This window comes from Megascapheus bottae, chromosome 3 (genome assembly GCF_031878675.1).
Source record: "Megascapheus bottae isolate mThoBot1 chromosome 3, mThoBot2.hap1, whole genome shotgun sequence".
Taxonomy (NCBI): Eukaryota; Metazoa; Chordata; class Mammalia; order Rodentia; family Geomyidae; genus Megascapheus; species Megascapheus bottae.
The window spans coordinates 85595714-85610564 of NC_143511.1; the positions used below are offsets into that span (position 1 = coordinate 85595714).

The window sequence follows — 14851 nt, forward strand, 5'->3', positions numbered from 1 at the left end:
CAGGAGGAGAAGATTGCTGCCTTGCAGGCCTTTGCTGACCAGCTCATTGCTGCTGGTCATTATGCCAAGGGAGACATTGCGAGCCGTCGCAATGAAGTCTTGGACAGGTGGGTGTCCTGTGCTCTGATGCTCACCAGCTCAACAGAGAGGAGCCTGGCACCTCATGCCCTCCTCTGTGGTAGGGGATGCTCACAGCTGGCCTCACGGCTTCCCTCTCTCAGGTGGCGCCGCTTGAAAGCCCAGATGATTGAGAAAAGGTCAAAGCTCGGGGAGTCTCAGACACTGCAGCAGTTCAGCCGAGATGTGGACGAGATTGAGGCATGGATCAGTGAAAAGTTGCAGACAGCCAGCGATGAGTCCTATAAGGACCCCACAAACATCCAGGTGAGCAGAGGTGGTGAGTGTTTGTCCTGAAGTAGCCAGAATTGAAACAGATTCTTTTAAACGAGACATCTTTAAAGGGACACACCTATAACACAGTCTCCTAGGATTTATGAAGCCAATGGAAAATATTTCTAATAAACCAAGTCATTAGAAAAGCCCCAATACATGTTCAGAGCCATTTAAATGCTGCCATAGCGTCTAGCAATATAGAATCCCCACTCCAACCCCAAACTGTCCTAGGCACTGAGCTTCCCAGGGGAAAAATGTCTGTTAGATGGCGGACTCATGGTTCACATCCGTGTACTGAATTCTTGTCTTTTAATCTGTTTTTGTAGCTTTCCAAGCTGTTGGTAAGTTTTTTTTATGCTTTTAAGAGTTCTAGATTCATGAGCCTCCAGTATTTGTGCTCTTCTCTGTAGAATACTGTGAAACTGTGGTCACCCATGGTCCGCTGGCAAATCTTCATCCATCCTTTCATTTCTAATCTTCCATCACCTGCCATCCGAGAGTCCCTGTGGGATGTGGCTTTCTCTGTGATAATCTGCCTGCGCACCTCTCCCCCCCCAGTTCATCATGTAGACACATTCTGTACAATGTTTGATTTGAGGGGCAGTAGTTGACTTCTTTCCTTCAAAGAATGCTTCTTTTGAAGATGAAATGATCAGCTTTGCTATATAAGCTTTGGCTTAGACTTGCTGTGGTGCATGGTGTCACTGGCACAGGCAGAGTCAGTCTAGCCTGGCAAAGGAGTCCACTACACACCCAGGCGGGTGCCCAACAAAACTGGTCCTGGGGACTACAAAGCCATGGTCTGCTTCCCAGCCCGAGAGGGTCAGGAGTTTAGAGGTTGGGATCACAGTGGATTTTGCGTAACAGGCAGTGAAAGATGCCTGTAAAAGCAACAGCTAGCTCAAATTTGTCTTCCATGAATGGAAGAAACAAAGCTGTCCAGTGGGGTTTGAAACCTGTGGTCAGAGAGGGAGGGGCTCTTCGGGAGTGTGGCAGAGACCCTTTCTGGTCCCTGTGTGTGGGAGTTTAAAGGACATCACACAGGATCATCCCCCATCGTAACAGTTGCTGCCTCTGAAATGAAACATTTAATGCAGAATTCCTCCTCAGCTTTACTGCATTTTATCTCTTAGTTTTATTTCTCCCAGTAACAATCCCCTGAGACCCTGCGCTTCTTACCTGCCCGGTGTTTTCCCCTAGAATTATGCTACAGCTACTGTGTCCTTGCAACCGTCTCTCATAGTGTTGCAGCACAATCTGCTCCTTAATGAATGCTTACAACTCCGTGCCCCCTCCACCCCAGCCCTCTCTTTCCTGGCAAAAATAAGTCCCAGCCTCCCATCAGGCTGTGTTTTGACAGCAGCCCAGTGCCTTGACTAATGACAGCTACTGTGTGAACAGCCAGCAAAAGCCAGGTCTGCGGTAGCTGAGACTATTTCTGTCATCAGGGAAACATGCCCTCCCATCCAGTGTATTGCTGGATGAAGATGGTTGCCCTGGGTGATGAGCTGTCCCCATGCTTGGTGTTCGTTCAAGCCTCTAGCCATTAAGGACATAACATAGCATGGCTAGAAGTTGGCAACAAGTAGCCCCAGAACTGAAAGTGGCCTTGCCATCTGTTACAAAATGCCAAAGTGTATAATTATAGGGCTTTCTCCAGCCAGCTGCCGCAGCACTTTCAAAACTACTCCTTGTCCCGCTCCCAGATTGTTAGACACCCCTAATCCTCTGTCCACACCCTCTGCTCAGCTCCCACAGACTCAGCTCTACTGCCTCACACGCTTACGTGGTTACCACGTACCTGAAAGCAACACCTTTTTCACAGTTCTTTTTTAAGTTTCCCACCACACCCTCCATCCTGCCTTAAAGCCACATACTCCATGAGTTGGCTCTGAAAGGTGGTTTGATATTTTTAGAGCAAGCACCAGAAGCACCAGGCCTTTGAGGCAGAGCTGCATGCCAATGCCGACCGCATCCGTGGTGTCATCGACATGGGCAACTCCCTCATCGAGCGTGGGGCCTGCGCCGGCAGCGAGGACGCTGTCAAGGTACGTACAGCCTGGGAAATCGCTGACACGGGAGGAGCAGCATCCACTGGACGAGGCCTCCAGAGCACACTTGAGCACACAAAGGGTGTGGACACTGAGCTGTTCTAGATGGGCAGTGCAGGGCCAAGTACTCCTTTTCCTCCTCATCAACCTTTCCCTTCTTGCTGCAGGCCCGCTTGGCTGCCCTGGCTGACCAGTGGCAGTTCCTGGTACAGAAGTCCGCTGAGAAGAGCCAGAAGCTGAAAGAGGCCAACAAACAGCAGAACTTTAACACTGGCATCAAAGACTTTGACTTCTGGCTCTCTGAGGTAATAAGCAGACCAGATCAATAGGTGCATTTTGACACCGATACCACCATGAGTGCTTTGGTTTGCTAGCAAGCATGTAAGGGCAGAAGAAAGCTTGTTTGGAGTGGGACTCAGCGCTCAGCCTCTTCGTCTTGCATGAGAGAGTGAGGTCTGGCTGGCAGCAGCTCTGACAAACCTGTGCCAAGATAGAACTAAAGGAGCAGGGAGTCAGAGCCAGAGAGTGTGAGACTCTACGTGCCGGAAAATGAGACAATATAGAGAATAAAACAAAGACATTGTTAGATGCCACCATTGTTAACATTTCAGAGTCTGGGGATACTTGGGTGTTTTTTTGTTTTTATCAGTCATGGGGCTTGGACTCTGGGCCTGTGTGTTGTCCCTCAGCTCTTCAGCTCAAGGCTACCCTCCTATCCCTTCAGCCACAGCGCCACCTCTGGTTTTCTGGCGGTTAATTGGAGATAAGAGTCTCCTGATCTTTAGTGCCCGGGCTGGCTTTGAACCGCAATCCTCAGATCTCAGTCTCCTGAGTAGCTAGGATATTTTGGTAGATTTTTGTAAGGGTATTATTTATATTGCTAAAATCATTACTATGTAAGAGCTGTTATCCCAGGTCACTAAAAACTTCTCAGAAACTGGGGAGCCTAGGTAAGACTCTTAGAGAGATCTGCCATCTTTAAGCATTCTTGTCCTGTAGCTATTCACATGGCCACAGCTTTCCCTTTGGGGTGTAAGTATGTAGCAGTGAGCTACATTACATGTCGTTGTGGCTCACAGTGCCGGCCCTTGCCTTGGGCTGCAGCATATTGAGATTGCTCTTCTCTCTGCCCTGTGACATCGCAAAAACCTGAGACCTGGACCGCTATCCTACCTTTTCCATTATTAAGCTCTTGAGTTGGGCTTTGCAGATGAAGAGAGAGTCAGGTCAGGCAAACTGACCCAGTGTGCTTGGAGTAGAAGCTGGGCATCCTGGCTTTCCTCCATATAATGTCCTTTCCTTTGGCATTTCAAATACCAGGTGGAAGCACTTCTGGCATCTGAAGATTACGGCAAAGACCTAGCTTCTGTCAACAACCTGCTGAAAAAGCACCAGCTGCTGGAAGCAGACATATCAGCCCATGAGGTAAGCCTATGTGCTTCTTACATTGAGTGACCATTGGGTATTTATTTTGTCTGTCCTGGGGCTTGACCGCAGGGCCCGGGCTCTGTCCCAGAGCCTTTCTGTGGCCCAGGGTAGCATTCTACTCAGCTGCATACTCCCGGCCTTTTCTGTGTATGTAGTACTCAGGAATTGAACCCAGGGCTTCATGCATGCTAGGCAAGCACTGTACCACTAGGCCACACTCTCAACCCTCATGGACTTTATTGACTGGGCTATTCTCATGTCTCAGCCTCCACAAGTTTGAATTTTATGATTAGCTGTAAACTTCATTATTTTCAACAAAGTATCTGTTGGATACCTAAGGCAGAATGGACAGAGTTTGCCTGTCTTTCAAGTAAAAAGGCACAAATAATAAAATTAGCCTTGTTTCTTACTATAGAATGGGTTGAAGACCATTTAGAGTGTGGCATAGAGCAGAAGGCCCTGAGTTCTTATCCCAGCTAAATAAAGGGCATCTAAGGGAACATGTTCACACTGCCTGGCTACACCCCCAGGTGCTGGTGCTTCTCACCAGTGCCAGTGTCGCAGCGTCACACGGTGAAATGGACAGGTGAGGTGTTAGGTCACGGGGTGTCAGAGATCCACCTGGGACAAGTGGTGAGGATTCCCGAGGTCATATTTGTAAGCAGTTATTCCTGGAGATGCAGGCTTCTCACGGCTACCCATGCACACCCTGCTCCAGGACCGCCTGAAGGACCTGAATAGCCAGGCAGACAGCCTGATGACCAGCAGTGCCTTCGACACCTCCCAAGTGAAGGAGAAGCGGGACACCATCAACGGGCGCTTCCAGAAGATCAAGAGCATGGCGGCGTCCCGGCGAGCCAAGCTCAGCGAGTCCCACCGCCTGCACCAGTTCTTCCGGGACATGGATGACGAGGAGTCGTGGATCAAGTATGTGCTGCTGCATCACGGAGCCCTGAGCTGTTAGTGCAGGCAGCAGGAATGCTGGAGGCAGGAGTCTCAGGCCTCTGCGTGGCTGCAAGACCGGAGTGAGCTGCCCGAGTCCCTAGCTCCCACATTCACCTGCATGCCAGTTTCTCCAGCGGTTACCAACAATGGCCCACAAAGGCGGCCACCCTTGTGTCACATTAGACCCTGCCCTTTGGCCACTGACAAAGTTAGTTCACTCAGTCTAAACTGAGAAGGCGACTTCTATTAGGAACATTTGATTTTTTTTTTGTTTTTTGTGGTTTTTTTGTGGGTTCTGGGCCTGAGCTCTTCAGCTACACCCTACCCCAGGGCTTGGGCATTGTCTCTGAGCTCTTCAGCTCAAGGCTACCAACCTACCCGTTGAGCTAAGCCCCACGTCCCCTTTTCTAGTGATTAATTGGAGATAAGAGTTTCACATTCTTTAATGCCTGGCTGGCTTTGAACTTCGATCCTCAGATCTCAGCCTCCTGAGTAGCTAGGATTATAGGCATGAGCCACCACATCTGGCTGTAAACAAGTTATTTTTAAGACCAACTTCTCTCTCCTAATTCTTTGCTTCCTTACAACCTTAAAAGAATTACATATGGAAATATCTAGACTAGAGGCGTGGTCTAAGTGGTAGAGCACCTGCCTGACAAACACAAGACCCCGAATTCCACCTCTGATATATACATTCCATGCCTGCGATGATGATGCAAGGTTAACGGAGTCAGTGCCAGAGGTGCCCGAGGCAGCGCTTGCCCTCTGCTGAGCCAGGACTCAATGGACATGGCCATCAGCCGAGGCCCCAGAGGGGACTCACCTGGTTTGCAAAAAACCAGACAGGGTTTTTCCAGAGAGATTAATGGAGGTGGGTGAGGAAGGGGTGCAGACTAACTGCCTCTTTTTCAGGGAGAAGAAGCTGCTAGTGAGCTCTGAAGACTATGGCCGAGACCTCACAGGTGTGCAGAACCTGAGAAAGAAGCACAAACGCCTAGAAGCAGAACTGGCTGCTCACGAGCCCGCCATCCAGGTGCGGAAGGTGCCTTCCTCAGAGGCAGAGGGCCGGGAGTGGGCCAGCTGACAAATTCCTAGTTGGTATCTCACAGTCCTGGAGACGTGGAGACTGGAGCCTGGGAGATTGGGACGCTTCCTGGAAGCACTGCCCACTGGTAACTCTTGTTGCTCACTAGGGCGTCCTGGACACTGGGAAGAAACTGTCTGATGATAACACCATTGGGCAGGAAGAGATCCAGCAGCGCTTGGCCCAGTTCGTGGAGCACTGGAAAGAGCTGAAGCAGCTGGCAGCAGCACGGTGAGCCTCTGACCAGGGAGCTCTTGGGTGTAGAGAACAAAGCCTGGGTCTTCTACCAGCTCCCTGGGCCCACAAGAACAGTCACTCCTTCCAGCAGGCCCTGGGTGTGGACTGCGGCACACCTGTCTGCCATCTACCTGCTCCTCTCTGAGCACCACTCACAATGGCCTGTGACATTGTAACTGCTGTGTTTTCCTCTTGGGGAAACAGGGGTCAGCGGCTAGAAGAGTCCCTGGAATATCAGCAGTTCGTAGCTAATGTGGAAGAGGAAGAAGCCTGGATCAATGAGAAAATGACACTGGTGGCCAGTGAGGATTACGGAGACACACTTGCTGCTATTCAGGTCAGAAAAACTGAGAATGCTGCCACAGACGTGGTGCTTCTGCCCACCGTCCTGATGCCTGGAAGCCTGAAACCAGTTATGCTGTGCACAGCGGTAGACAAGACCCCTTCCCTGTTCCTCATACGTCCCGGTGGCAGTGCTCTGGATCTAAATATTACCTGTCTGTTATGTCCAAATTACCCATTTTTGGGGGGGGGGTGGCAGGGGTCAGTCCTGGGGCTTGAACACAGCCTAGGCGTTATCCCTAAGCTCTTCTGCCTGAGGTTAGCATCGTAGCACTCAAGCTGTAGCGGGTGTGTGATGTTAGGAGGCCCTGCACTCCTCAGGATGAGGGAGGGAGGTGTGGTGAGGTCAAGGTCTCCAGAAGGAACAATGAGGTGGGGGGGGCTTGCCTCCAGGGCCCAGTGTACAAGAAGGAAGACCTGCCAGGTTCCTCACTGGGGGTGCCAAATAATTCATTGATTTGCAACTTCGTTTCTGGGGATGGAGAAGGAAAGAGGGAAGCTGGATCCCTGTGGAAAGGCCCTCTCATCCCAGCCTCCCCCCACCCTGGGGGCGGGGCACACAGCAGTGTCTGTCCCCCACCCCAGGCCTAGGCACTCAGGAGTTGGTCTCACTGTCCTGTTCCAGGGCTTACTGAAAAAACATGAAGCTTTTGAGACAGATTTCACCGTTCACAAGGATCGTGTGAATGACGTCTGCACCAACGGACAAGACCTCATTAAGAAGGTGAGCCTGCGGCCGACCACGGCCACTGTGCTGAGGCTTTAATTCCCACTTCCTGCAGGTGGAGCAGGAAATCGTTTCTTTTCCTGTTTCTCCTTACTGGTCCTCTTTATACTAAAATAAATCCTTACCAAAACAAAAAAGAGGAGCCTGGCCCTCTGAGAAGTTAGTTGGTCCCACCCCAGGACGGGCGTGCTTGCAGGACACACTTCTGTCACCGCTCATATTCCCTAGAGACAGGTCTGTGTGGAGACACAGAGGCTCCCAAGTTCCGCACCAAACAGAAGCGTCAGTGCCAACGCAAGTAGTCACGTGCTAGGGTGCTTGTTATTTCTGCTGGAAGTAAGGCCAGGCATCTCTGTAGGGAAGGTGGGACATTGGAAATCTGAAGATGGCTTCTCATGGGCCAGAAGTTGACCCTAGCAAGCACCAAGCCCTGGGTGCAATCCCTTGGTTAACACGTATACAGGAAAAAAAAAAAATGGTGCTGTGGCTCATGTAGTAGAGCGTTAGTCTTGAGAAAGCAACTGGCCCAGGTCCTGAATTGAAGCTTCAGGGCTGGCCAAAAAAAAGTCAATAATAGAACCTCTTTAGAGCATGTAAAACAGTACACAAAACAGCCAGGCTAGCTGGGCGCGGTGGTTCTCACCCGTAATTCTAGCTACTCAGGAGGCTGAGATCTGAGGATCAAGGTTCAAAGCCAGCCTGGGCACAAAAGGACCTGATACTCTTATCACCAATTAACCTCTAGAAAATGGGAAGTGGGGCTTGGCTCAAGGGTAGGGTGGTAGCCTTGAGCTGAAGAGCTCAGGGACAGTGTCCAGGCCTGGTCCCAGCCCTATGACCCACAAAAAAAAAAAAAAGAAAAAAAAACAAACCAGCACCAGTGCTCATGCCTGTTATCCTAGCTATTCTGGAGTCTAATATCTGATTGCAGTTTGAAACCAGCCTGGGCAGGAAAATTAAGCAGCAGAAAGCCAGAAGTGGAGCTATGGCTCTAGTGGTAGAGAACTAGCTTTGAGCAAAAAAAATCTCTGGAACAGTGCTCAGACTCTCAGTTCAAGCCCCAAGACTGGCAAAAAAAAAAAAAAAAAAATCCAGATCATTGAAGAGCTTTCATTCTGGCCCTGCTCAGCATAAACCAATATAAAAGTGCTCTCAGACACGAGGGTCCCTCACCCCCTAGGAGAGAGCTGTGAGGCGAGTGGGGTTTGGTTTTGGTTTATTTGGTTTTGCATTAGGGCTTTAACTCTGGACCATGAGCCGACACTCTGCTGGCTCTCTCCCGCCCCTGCTGGTTTGTGCTGTTTGCTTTCGAGACCACTGGTCGTGATACGTCACTGCAATCCTAAATGCCAGCGTCTTTCTCACTCTTTAGCATGGATGCCCAGAGACTGCGCTGCCAGGGCAGGGCTCCACCTGAGGCCTTTGCCTCCTCCACACCCCCTGCTCAGCACAGCCGGGGAGCCCACGGCTGTCTGTGGGGAGCAGCGCTGTCCTGGGGCACAGGGAGGCAAGGGACGGTCACTGTGCTTCTGTTCCCAAACAGAACAATCACCATGAGGAGAACATCTCCTCAAAGATGAAGGGCCTGAACGGGAAGGTGTCTGACCTGGAGAAGGCGGCGGCCCAGAGGAAGGCGAAGCTGGATGAGAACTCGGCCTTCCTTCAGTTCAACTGGAAGGCGGACGTCGTGGAGTCTTGGATCGGTGAGCAGCCTTGACAAGGCCCAAAGTATCCCTCCCGATACGGGCCACGGGGATAGGTGTGTTCCCACGTAGTTGCCGTGGGGAGACCTGGCCACCGGCTTGCACACTGGTCCTACTCAGGCCTGCCAAGCCCTGCAGGGGGACTGGATTCTGTTCCTGGGGTCCACATGACCACCGCGTTAGGAGGGGACCTCTTGTGGTGCAAGGATGAGAGCCGTGGTCAGAGGGCATTGGACTGATATGGAGGACGGTCACACTTGTGTCAGCTCTCCGGTGTTCTTTCCCCTCTCGCCCCATGGGAAGGAGTGGGAAAGGAACCACGCTTGGTTTTCTAGGTGAAAAGGAGAACAGCTTGAAGACGGATGACTATGGCCGAGACCTGTCTTCAGTCCAGACGCTTCTCACCAAGCAGGTGAGAGAGAGTGACTGCTCTCTTGATTGGTGGGCTAAAGTCACCCGCCCTTCAGCACCCCAGCACTCCAGTGGACAACTGGTTCCCGTGGGAGGCCATGGGCATTCAGCAGCAGGCTGCTCTCATCCTGGAGCTCCACAATAACTGGGAACACAGTGCTTCACCGGGCATCTGCATGGGGACCGGTGGGGGCTCAGGGCTGGTATGGAGGGTCGCCTGTGTCTGTGGGCCGGAAATGAATGAACCAAAGGTGGCCATGTGGTAGGGGCCTCTTGGTACACCAATGCCCGAGTGCTGAGGTGAGCCAAATGAGCCACAGCGGGAAGAACACATCCTGTCCCAATGCCGTCACTGCAAATGTTCACGCTGCTCCTTGCAGGAAACGTTTGACGCTGGCCTGCAGGCTTTCCAGCAGGAGGGCATTGCCAACATCACCGCTCTCAAAGACCAGCTGCTGGCCGCCAAGCACATCCAGTCAAAGGCGATTGAGGCTCGGCATGCCTCCCTCATGAAGAGGTGGAGCCAGCTGCTGGCCAACTCGGCCACCCGGAAGAAGAAGCTGCTGGAGGCCCAGAGTCATTTCCGCAAGGTGAGGGCCCATTGTCGGGATGGCACACCTGACTTCTCTCTGCGTGCATCCTGTGAGGAAGCCCTGGCCTGCCCACCAGAGGAACAGTGAGCAAAGCCAGGCTCCCAGCGGGCTGGGCACGCCTCTGACTCCCACAGGCCTTACGTGCTCTCTGCCCTGTAGTCTCCTAACGTACCTCCTCCTCTGCTTCCAGGTCGAAGACCTCTTCTTGACCTTTGCCAAAAAGGCTTCTGCCTTTAACAGCTGGTTTGAAAATGCTGAAGAAGACTTGACCGACCCTGTCCGCTGCAACTCCTTAGAAGAAATCAAAGCTTTGCGTGAGGCCCATGATGCCTTCCGTTCCTCCCTCAGCTCCGCGCAGGCGGACTTCAACCAGCTGGCTGAGCTGGACCGGCAGATTAAGAGCTTCCGTGTGGCCTCCAACCCCTACACCTGGTTTACCATGGAGGCCTTGGAGGAGACCTGGAGAAACCTGCAGAAAATCATCAAGGTGCGCCTCCCCCTGCCATCTCCCCACCTCTCAGCCCTACCTCAGCCCCTCCTTAGAGCTCAGACCACTTCCCGGACCCCGATCCACGTCTGCACTCGGCCATCTGAAACACAGGGTCCCTTTGGTCCTAGGAGCGGGAGCTGGAGCTGCAGAAAGAGCAACGGCGGCAGGAGGAAAATGACAAGCTGCGCCAGGAGTTTGCCCAGCACGCCAATGCCTTCCACCAGTGGATCCAAGAGACCAGGTGCGTGCTCTGTGGGATAGCCTAGGGAGAGCTCGGGTCCCTGAGGCTAGACCCTCCGGCCTCCAGCTGCTTAGCACCTAGAGCTTTGCAAAATCAGAGGTCTGTGGGACACAGTGACTCACACCGGTAGCCTATAACCCTAGCTCCCCAGGAGATCTGAAGATGGAGTATTTAAAGCCGTCTTGAGCAGACAAGTCCTGAGTCTTTTACCTCCATCTAAGTAACAAAAAGCCACAGGTGGAGCTGAGTGGTTCAAGTTATGAAGTGCCAGCTGTGAGCAAAAAGCCAAGTGAGGGCCAGGAGCATGGCCTAGCGGTGGAGTGCTTGCCTAGCATCCACGAAGCCCGGGGTAGACCGTTAAGAACACACTGCATGGTTCATCTCCCCAAAGCAAAGCTGTCAGATGTCCCCACTCAGGGGACTGCTGGGACTGTGCGTGGCCCCAGCAGGAGCTCGGCAACAGTCAAGGTTGATGGCAGAATGGTACTGATGATGTTGGTTTTGTCTTTTCTTTGTCTTCTCTCTGTCCCCTCCCGATTGCTGCTGCGTCCGGACCCCACGTGTCATGGCTGTTTGGATCCACACAGAACATATCTCCTCGATGGGTTAATATTGTCTTCTTTTTCCGGGCTCGTGGTGTGGTGGTTTCGTGTGCATGTCCCTGTGCCCCTCATCCCCCGTGGCCTGGCTTGCAGAGGATCCCAAGATAGGATCCTGCCCACCTTGTGCCTGTCACCTGACAAGCAGCGTGTGCCCTCCCTGCAGCCCCTAGCCCTACAGAGCCTGCAGTGTGGCCGCTAAAAGGCGGGACGTCTCTCACCTTGCCCTCGGTTCCCATCCCTGCAGGAGGGGACGAGGCCGGAGGAGGAGGCCAGAGCTGAGTCCAAAACCTCTGTTTCCCCAGTGTGTCCCCAAAAACCATAGCAGCCCCTGATGGTCAGTGGGCATGAGGCTGCTGGCATGACTGAGGGTTCAGGCTGGGTGCAGTGGGGAGCTGTGCAGCACCCCAGCTGCCCTGAAGGAAGGTAACTACAGCTCATTGCCCTGATAGAAGGCAGGGACTGCTGCTATTACATGGGAGATGGAGACAGGGCTTGGAGGAGCCCAGCGAGTCGCAGGGCTGTCCTGCGTTACGGGGGGCCTCTGCCCAGGCCTGCCATACAGGCCAGGCTCACTGAGCCAGAGTGGCCTAGCTGGCCACCTAAAGTTTGGCAGATGGCTGCTCTCGGAAGAGATCTTCCCAAACCAGTCAGGGTGGGGAGGGCGAGGAACAGCAGCATCCGGCCTCGGCCCCGTGGCTGGGGGCACAGGCTCTCCCCTCATGTGCTGTCTGCTGCCCTGGTCTTGTGTGCTGTGCTGTGCCCCCTCACCCGTGGCTCCTCTCAAGCCCTGTCCCGCCTGGCCCAGTGCCCTCGTGACCTGTCCCAAGGTGGGACACTAGGCCACTTCTGCTTCCCACCTGGCAGCAGGGTCCCCTCACCCGTACACTGCCAGCATGGGCTTCGTGGCGTGTGTCTCGCGTGCTCTTGCCTCGCCCCCTCTGGTGTATTCATTTGGTTTCTTTTCTTTGCATAGCATAGCATACCGTCGGGTCATTCGTGTCTATCAGTATGAAGTTGGGGATGATCTGTCTGGAAGGTTTTTCTCCTTATTTCTCTTCTTCCCTCACTGTGGTTTTACCAATGCACTCTGGACTTCCCAGGCGGCTCTGCTTTTTGACTAACCCATGCCCTGGCCGCTTGGGAGGAGGGTCTGTCCCCTCCATTGCACTGGCCCTGCCTCCTGCTCCAGGTCCTGGGGTGTCCTTTTCCCTGGGGACGGGGCCTGCCTGAGTCTCGCCTGCTGGGGTAGGAGGGGTTGTGGTGCCTTGCCTTGCTGGAGCACTTTGAACTTGGGGACTTTCTAGGGCTTACCTGGCTCGCTGGGTTCACACAGGTGGACATGGCAAGCCTGAGTACACAGGAACTGGGGCTCAAACTTAGGCTGTGCTCACTGTGTGACCCTGTCCCTGCACGTGACCCCTACTCGTGTGTTGTCTTCATTCACCCGTAGCCTGTGACCTCACACTGTAACCCTGGGGAGGAGCAGGCGCCAGCGGCTCCACCTGCCTCTCAGAATGTGGCCCTGGCTAAGTGTAGATGGCAGAGCCCAGGTTTAGGGTTCAGTCCCGTCTCAGCTCTGGTCAGCTCACTCAGGCCTGCAGGAGGCTCCACCACCCTGGCCTCTGCCGTTGTCTCTGCAGAGAAGGGTGATCAGCTAGGCCAGCAGCCCACCTACTCCTGTGAGAGACAAACCCACTTTGTGAGTGACCCCTGGAGGGTCAGGCTCTACACCAGGAAACCTGACCTGGCTCCAGGGCCAGTTAGGAAGAGCAGGCCCTGAGGGCCTTCCTCAGAACCTCGTTCAGAGCCAAGTTCATTCTGAGCTGTCCATTGAGGTCGGCCTGTCCTCATTGTGCTTCTGTGTCTAGGTCCTGCATGGTGGAAGAATCTGGAACCCTTGAGTCCCAGCTCGAAGCTACCAAAGTGAGTGCCCCCACAGACCTGCTTTTCCTTCTCCTCCCCTCCCCACCAGGCCTGCTCTTCTCTCCCTGCTCCACTCAGGACCAAGGCAGGCGGCATAGCCTTATTCCCTTTACTTCCCTGAAGCTGGAACCAGTGGTTCACACCTGTAATCCTAGCCACTCAAGACTCTGAGATCTGAGCATCACGGTTCAAAGCCAGCCCAGGCAGGAAAGCCTGTGCGACTCCTGCTTCCAATTAACCACCAGAAGTGGCACCGTGGCTCAAGTGGTAGAGCACTAGCCTTGACCTGAAAAGTTCAGGGACAGTGCCCAGGCTCAACACTCAAGCCCCACAACTGACAACAACAACAAAAAAGGCTGGGAGCATGGCCCAGTAGTAGCATGTTTGCCTCGCATTCATGAAGCCCTGGGTTCAAATCCTTGGTATCACTTACACACAAAAAAAGCCAGAAGTGGTGTTGTGGCTCTTTTAGAGAAAGTCTTTGGGCTGGTGGTGAGAATCTAGTGGTGAAATTCTTGCCAGGAGACACCACAAACCTAAGCAATATGTCTTCTGTGCCTTGCCCAGAAGTGTTTGTTGGCTGCGCACACCACACCCTCTTCCCAACTTACTTGGGTTTCTACACTTAACCCCACTTATGTTCCCCTCTTGGGAGACTCGTGAAACTGGGGCCTGAGGGGGAGTCCTGTCCCCACACTTCTGTATCCCACCTACAGCGCAAGCACCAGGAGATCCGAGCCATGAGAAGTCAGCTCAAGAAGATTGAGGACCTGGGAGCTGCCATGGAAGAAGCCCTCATCCTGGACAATAAGTACACAGAGCACAGCACCGTGGGCCTGGCCCAGCAGTGGGACCAGCTGGACCAGCTGGGCATGCGCATGCAGCACAACTTGGAGCAACAGATCCAGGCCAGGTGCCTGAGGGAGGGGAGTCCTGGGGGAGGGGGCTGCCAGGGAGGTACTGCCCCTCAGCGCCAGTCAGGGCTGGCACACAGAAGGAGGGGCCCATCCCCAACTCTGCCATTCTTCCAGGAACACAACAGGTGTGACCGAGGAGGCCCTGAAGGAGTTCAGCATGATGTTCAAGTGAGTATGGCCCCAGCCCTGGTGGGGCCGACAGTAGTAGAGCGTGTGCACTGAGCTGCCCTGGGCTCTGTTGCAGACACTTTGACAAGGACAAGTCTGGCCGGCTGAACCACCAGGAGTTCAAGTCCTGCCTGCGCTCCCTGGGCTACGACCTCCCCATGGTGGAGGAAGGAGAACCCGACCCGGAGTTTGAGGCCATCCTGGACACCGTGGATCCCAACAGGTAAGCTGTGGCCATAGAGGCGGCAGCGCAGGTCTGGACCACAGCCCACCTGGCTGCTCCCACACTCACCTGTGCCCCTCAGGGACGGCCACGTCTCCCTGCAAGAATACATGGCCTTCATGATCAGCCGGGAGACAGAAAACGTCAAGTCCAGTGAGGAGATCGAGAGCGCCTTCCGGGCCCTCAGCTCCGAGGGGAAGCCATACGTCACCAAGGAGGAGCTCTACCAGGTGAGGCCCCCGGGGGCCAGGGTTCCGGGACTGCCCCTCAGCTTTCAACAGGCTGGGGAACGGGTGTACAAGCTCCATTCCATTTACACCTGGACCTTGAACTTGGTGCCTGCTTGTCCGAGCTGACTGCCCCCTTCCTACAG

The 14851-nt window shown here is 53.7% G+C and overlaps 1 protein-coding gene across 2 annotated transcripts in view; it reads left to right on the top strand.

The window, feature by feature from the left end:
• The window catches only part of Sptan1 (spectrin alpha, non-erythrocytic 1), a 67544-nt gene that overhangs the window by 52219 nt on the left and 474 nt on the right, over positions 1–14851 (top strand). The window contains exons 35-57 of one of the 2 annotated variants that reach the window (XM_090330788.1): positions 4–107; positions 222–384; positions 720–734; positions 2310–2441; positions 2612–2749; positions 3765–3869; positions 4591–4799; positions 5730–5850; positions 6011–6132; positions 6343–6475; positions 7106–7204; positions 8751–8910; positions 9246–9322; positions 9702–9911; positions 10105–10401; positions 10533–10645; positions 11233–11250; positions 12221–12283; positions 13116–13170; positions 13887–14083; positions 14202–14255; positions 14332–14478; positions 14561–14708. In XM_090330788.1, coding sequence (XP_090186914.1) covers positions 4–107; positions 222–384; positions 720–734; positions 2310–2441; positions 2612–2749; positions 3765–3869; positions 4591–4799; positions 5730–5850; positions 6011–6132; positions 6343–6475; positions 7106–7204; positions 8751–8910; positions 9246–9322; positions 9702–9911; positions 10105–10401; positions 10533–10645; positions 11233–11250; positions 12221–12283; positions 13116–13170; positions 13887–14083; positions 14202–14255; positions 14332–14478; positions 14561–14708 — 2880 coding nt within the window. The remainder of the gene's footprint in view (positions 1–3; positions 108–221; positions 385–719; positions 735–2309; positions 2442–2611; positions 2750–3764; positions 3870–4590; positions 4800–5729; positions 5851–6010; positions 6133–6342; positions 6476–7105; positions 7205–8750; positions 8911–9245; positions 9323–9701; positions 9912–10104; positions 10402–10532; positions 10646–11232; positions 11251–12220; positions 12284–13115; positions 13171–13886; positions 14084–14201; positions 14256–14331; positions 14479–14560; positions 14709–14851) is intronic. The other variant, XM_090330787.1, reaches the window with a different exon arrangement.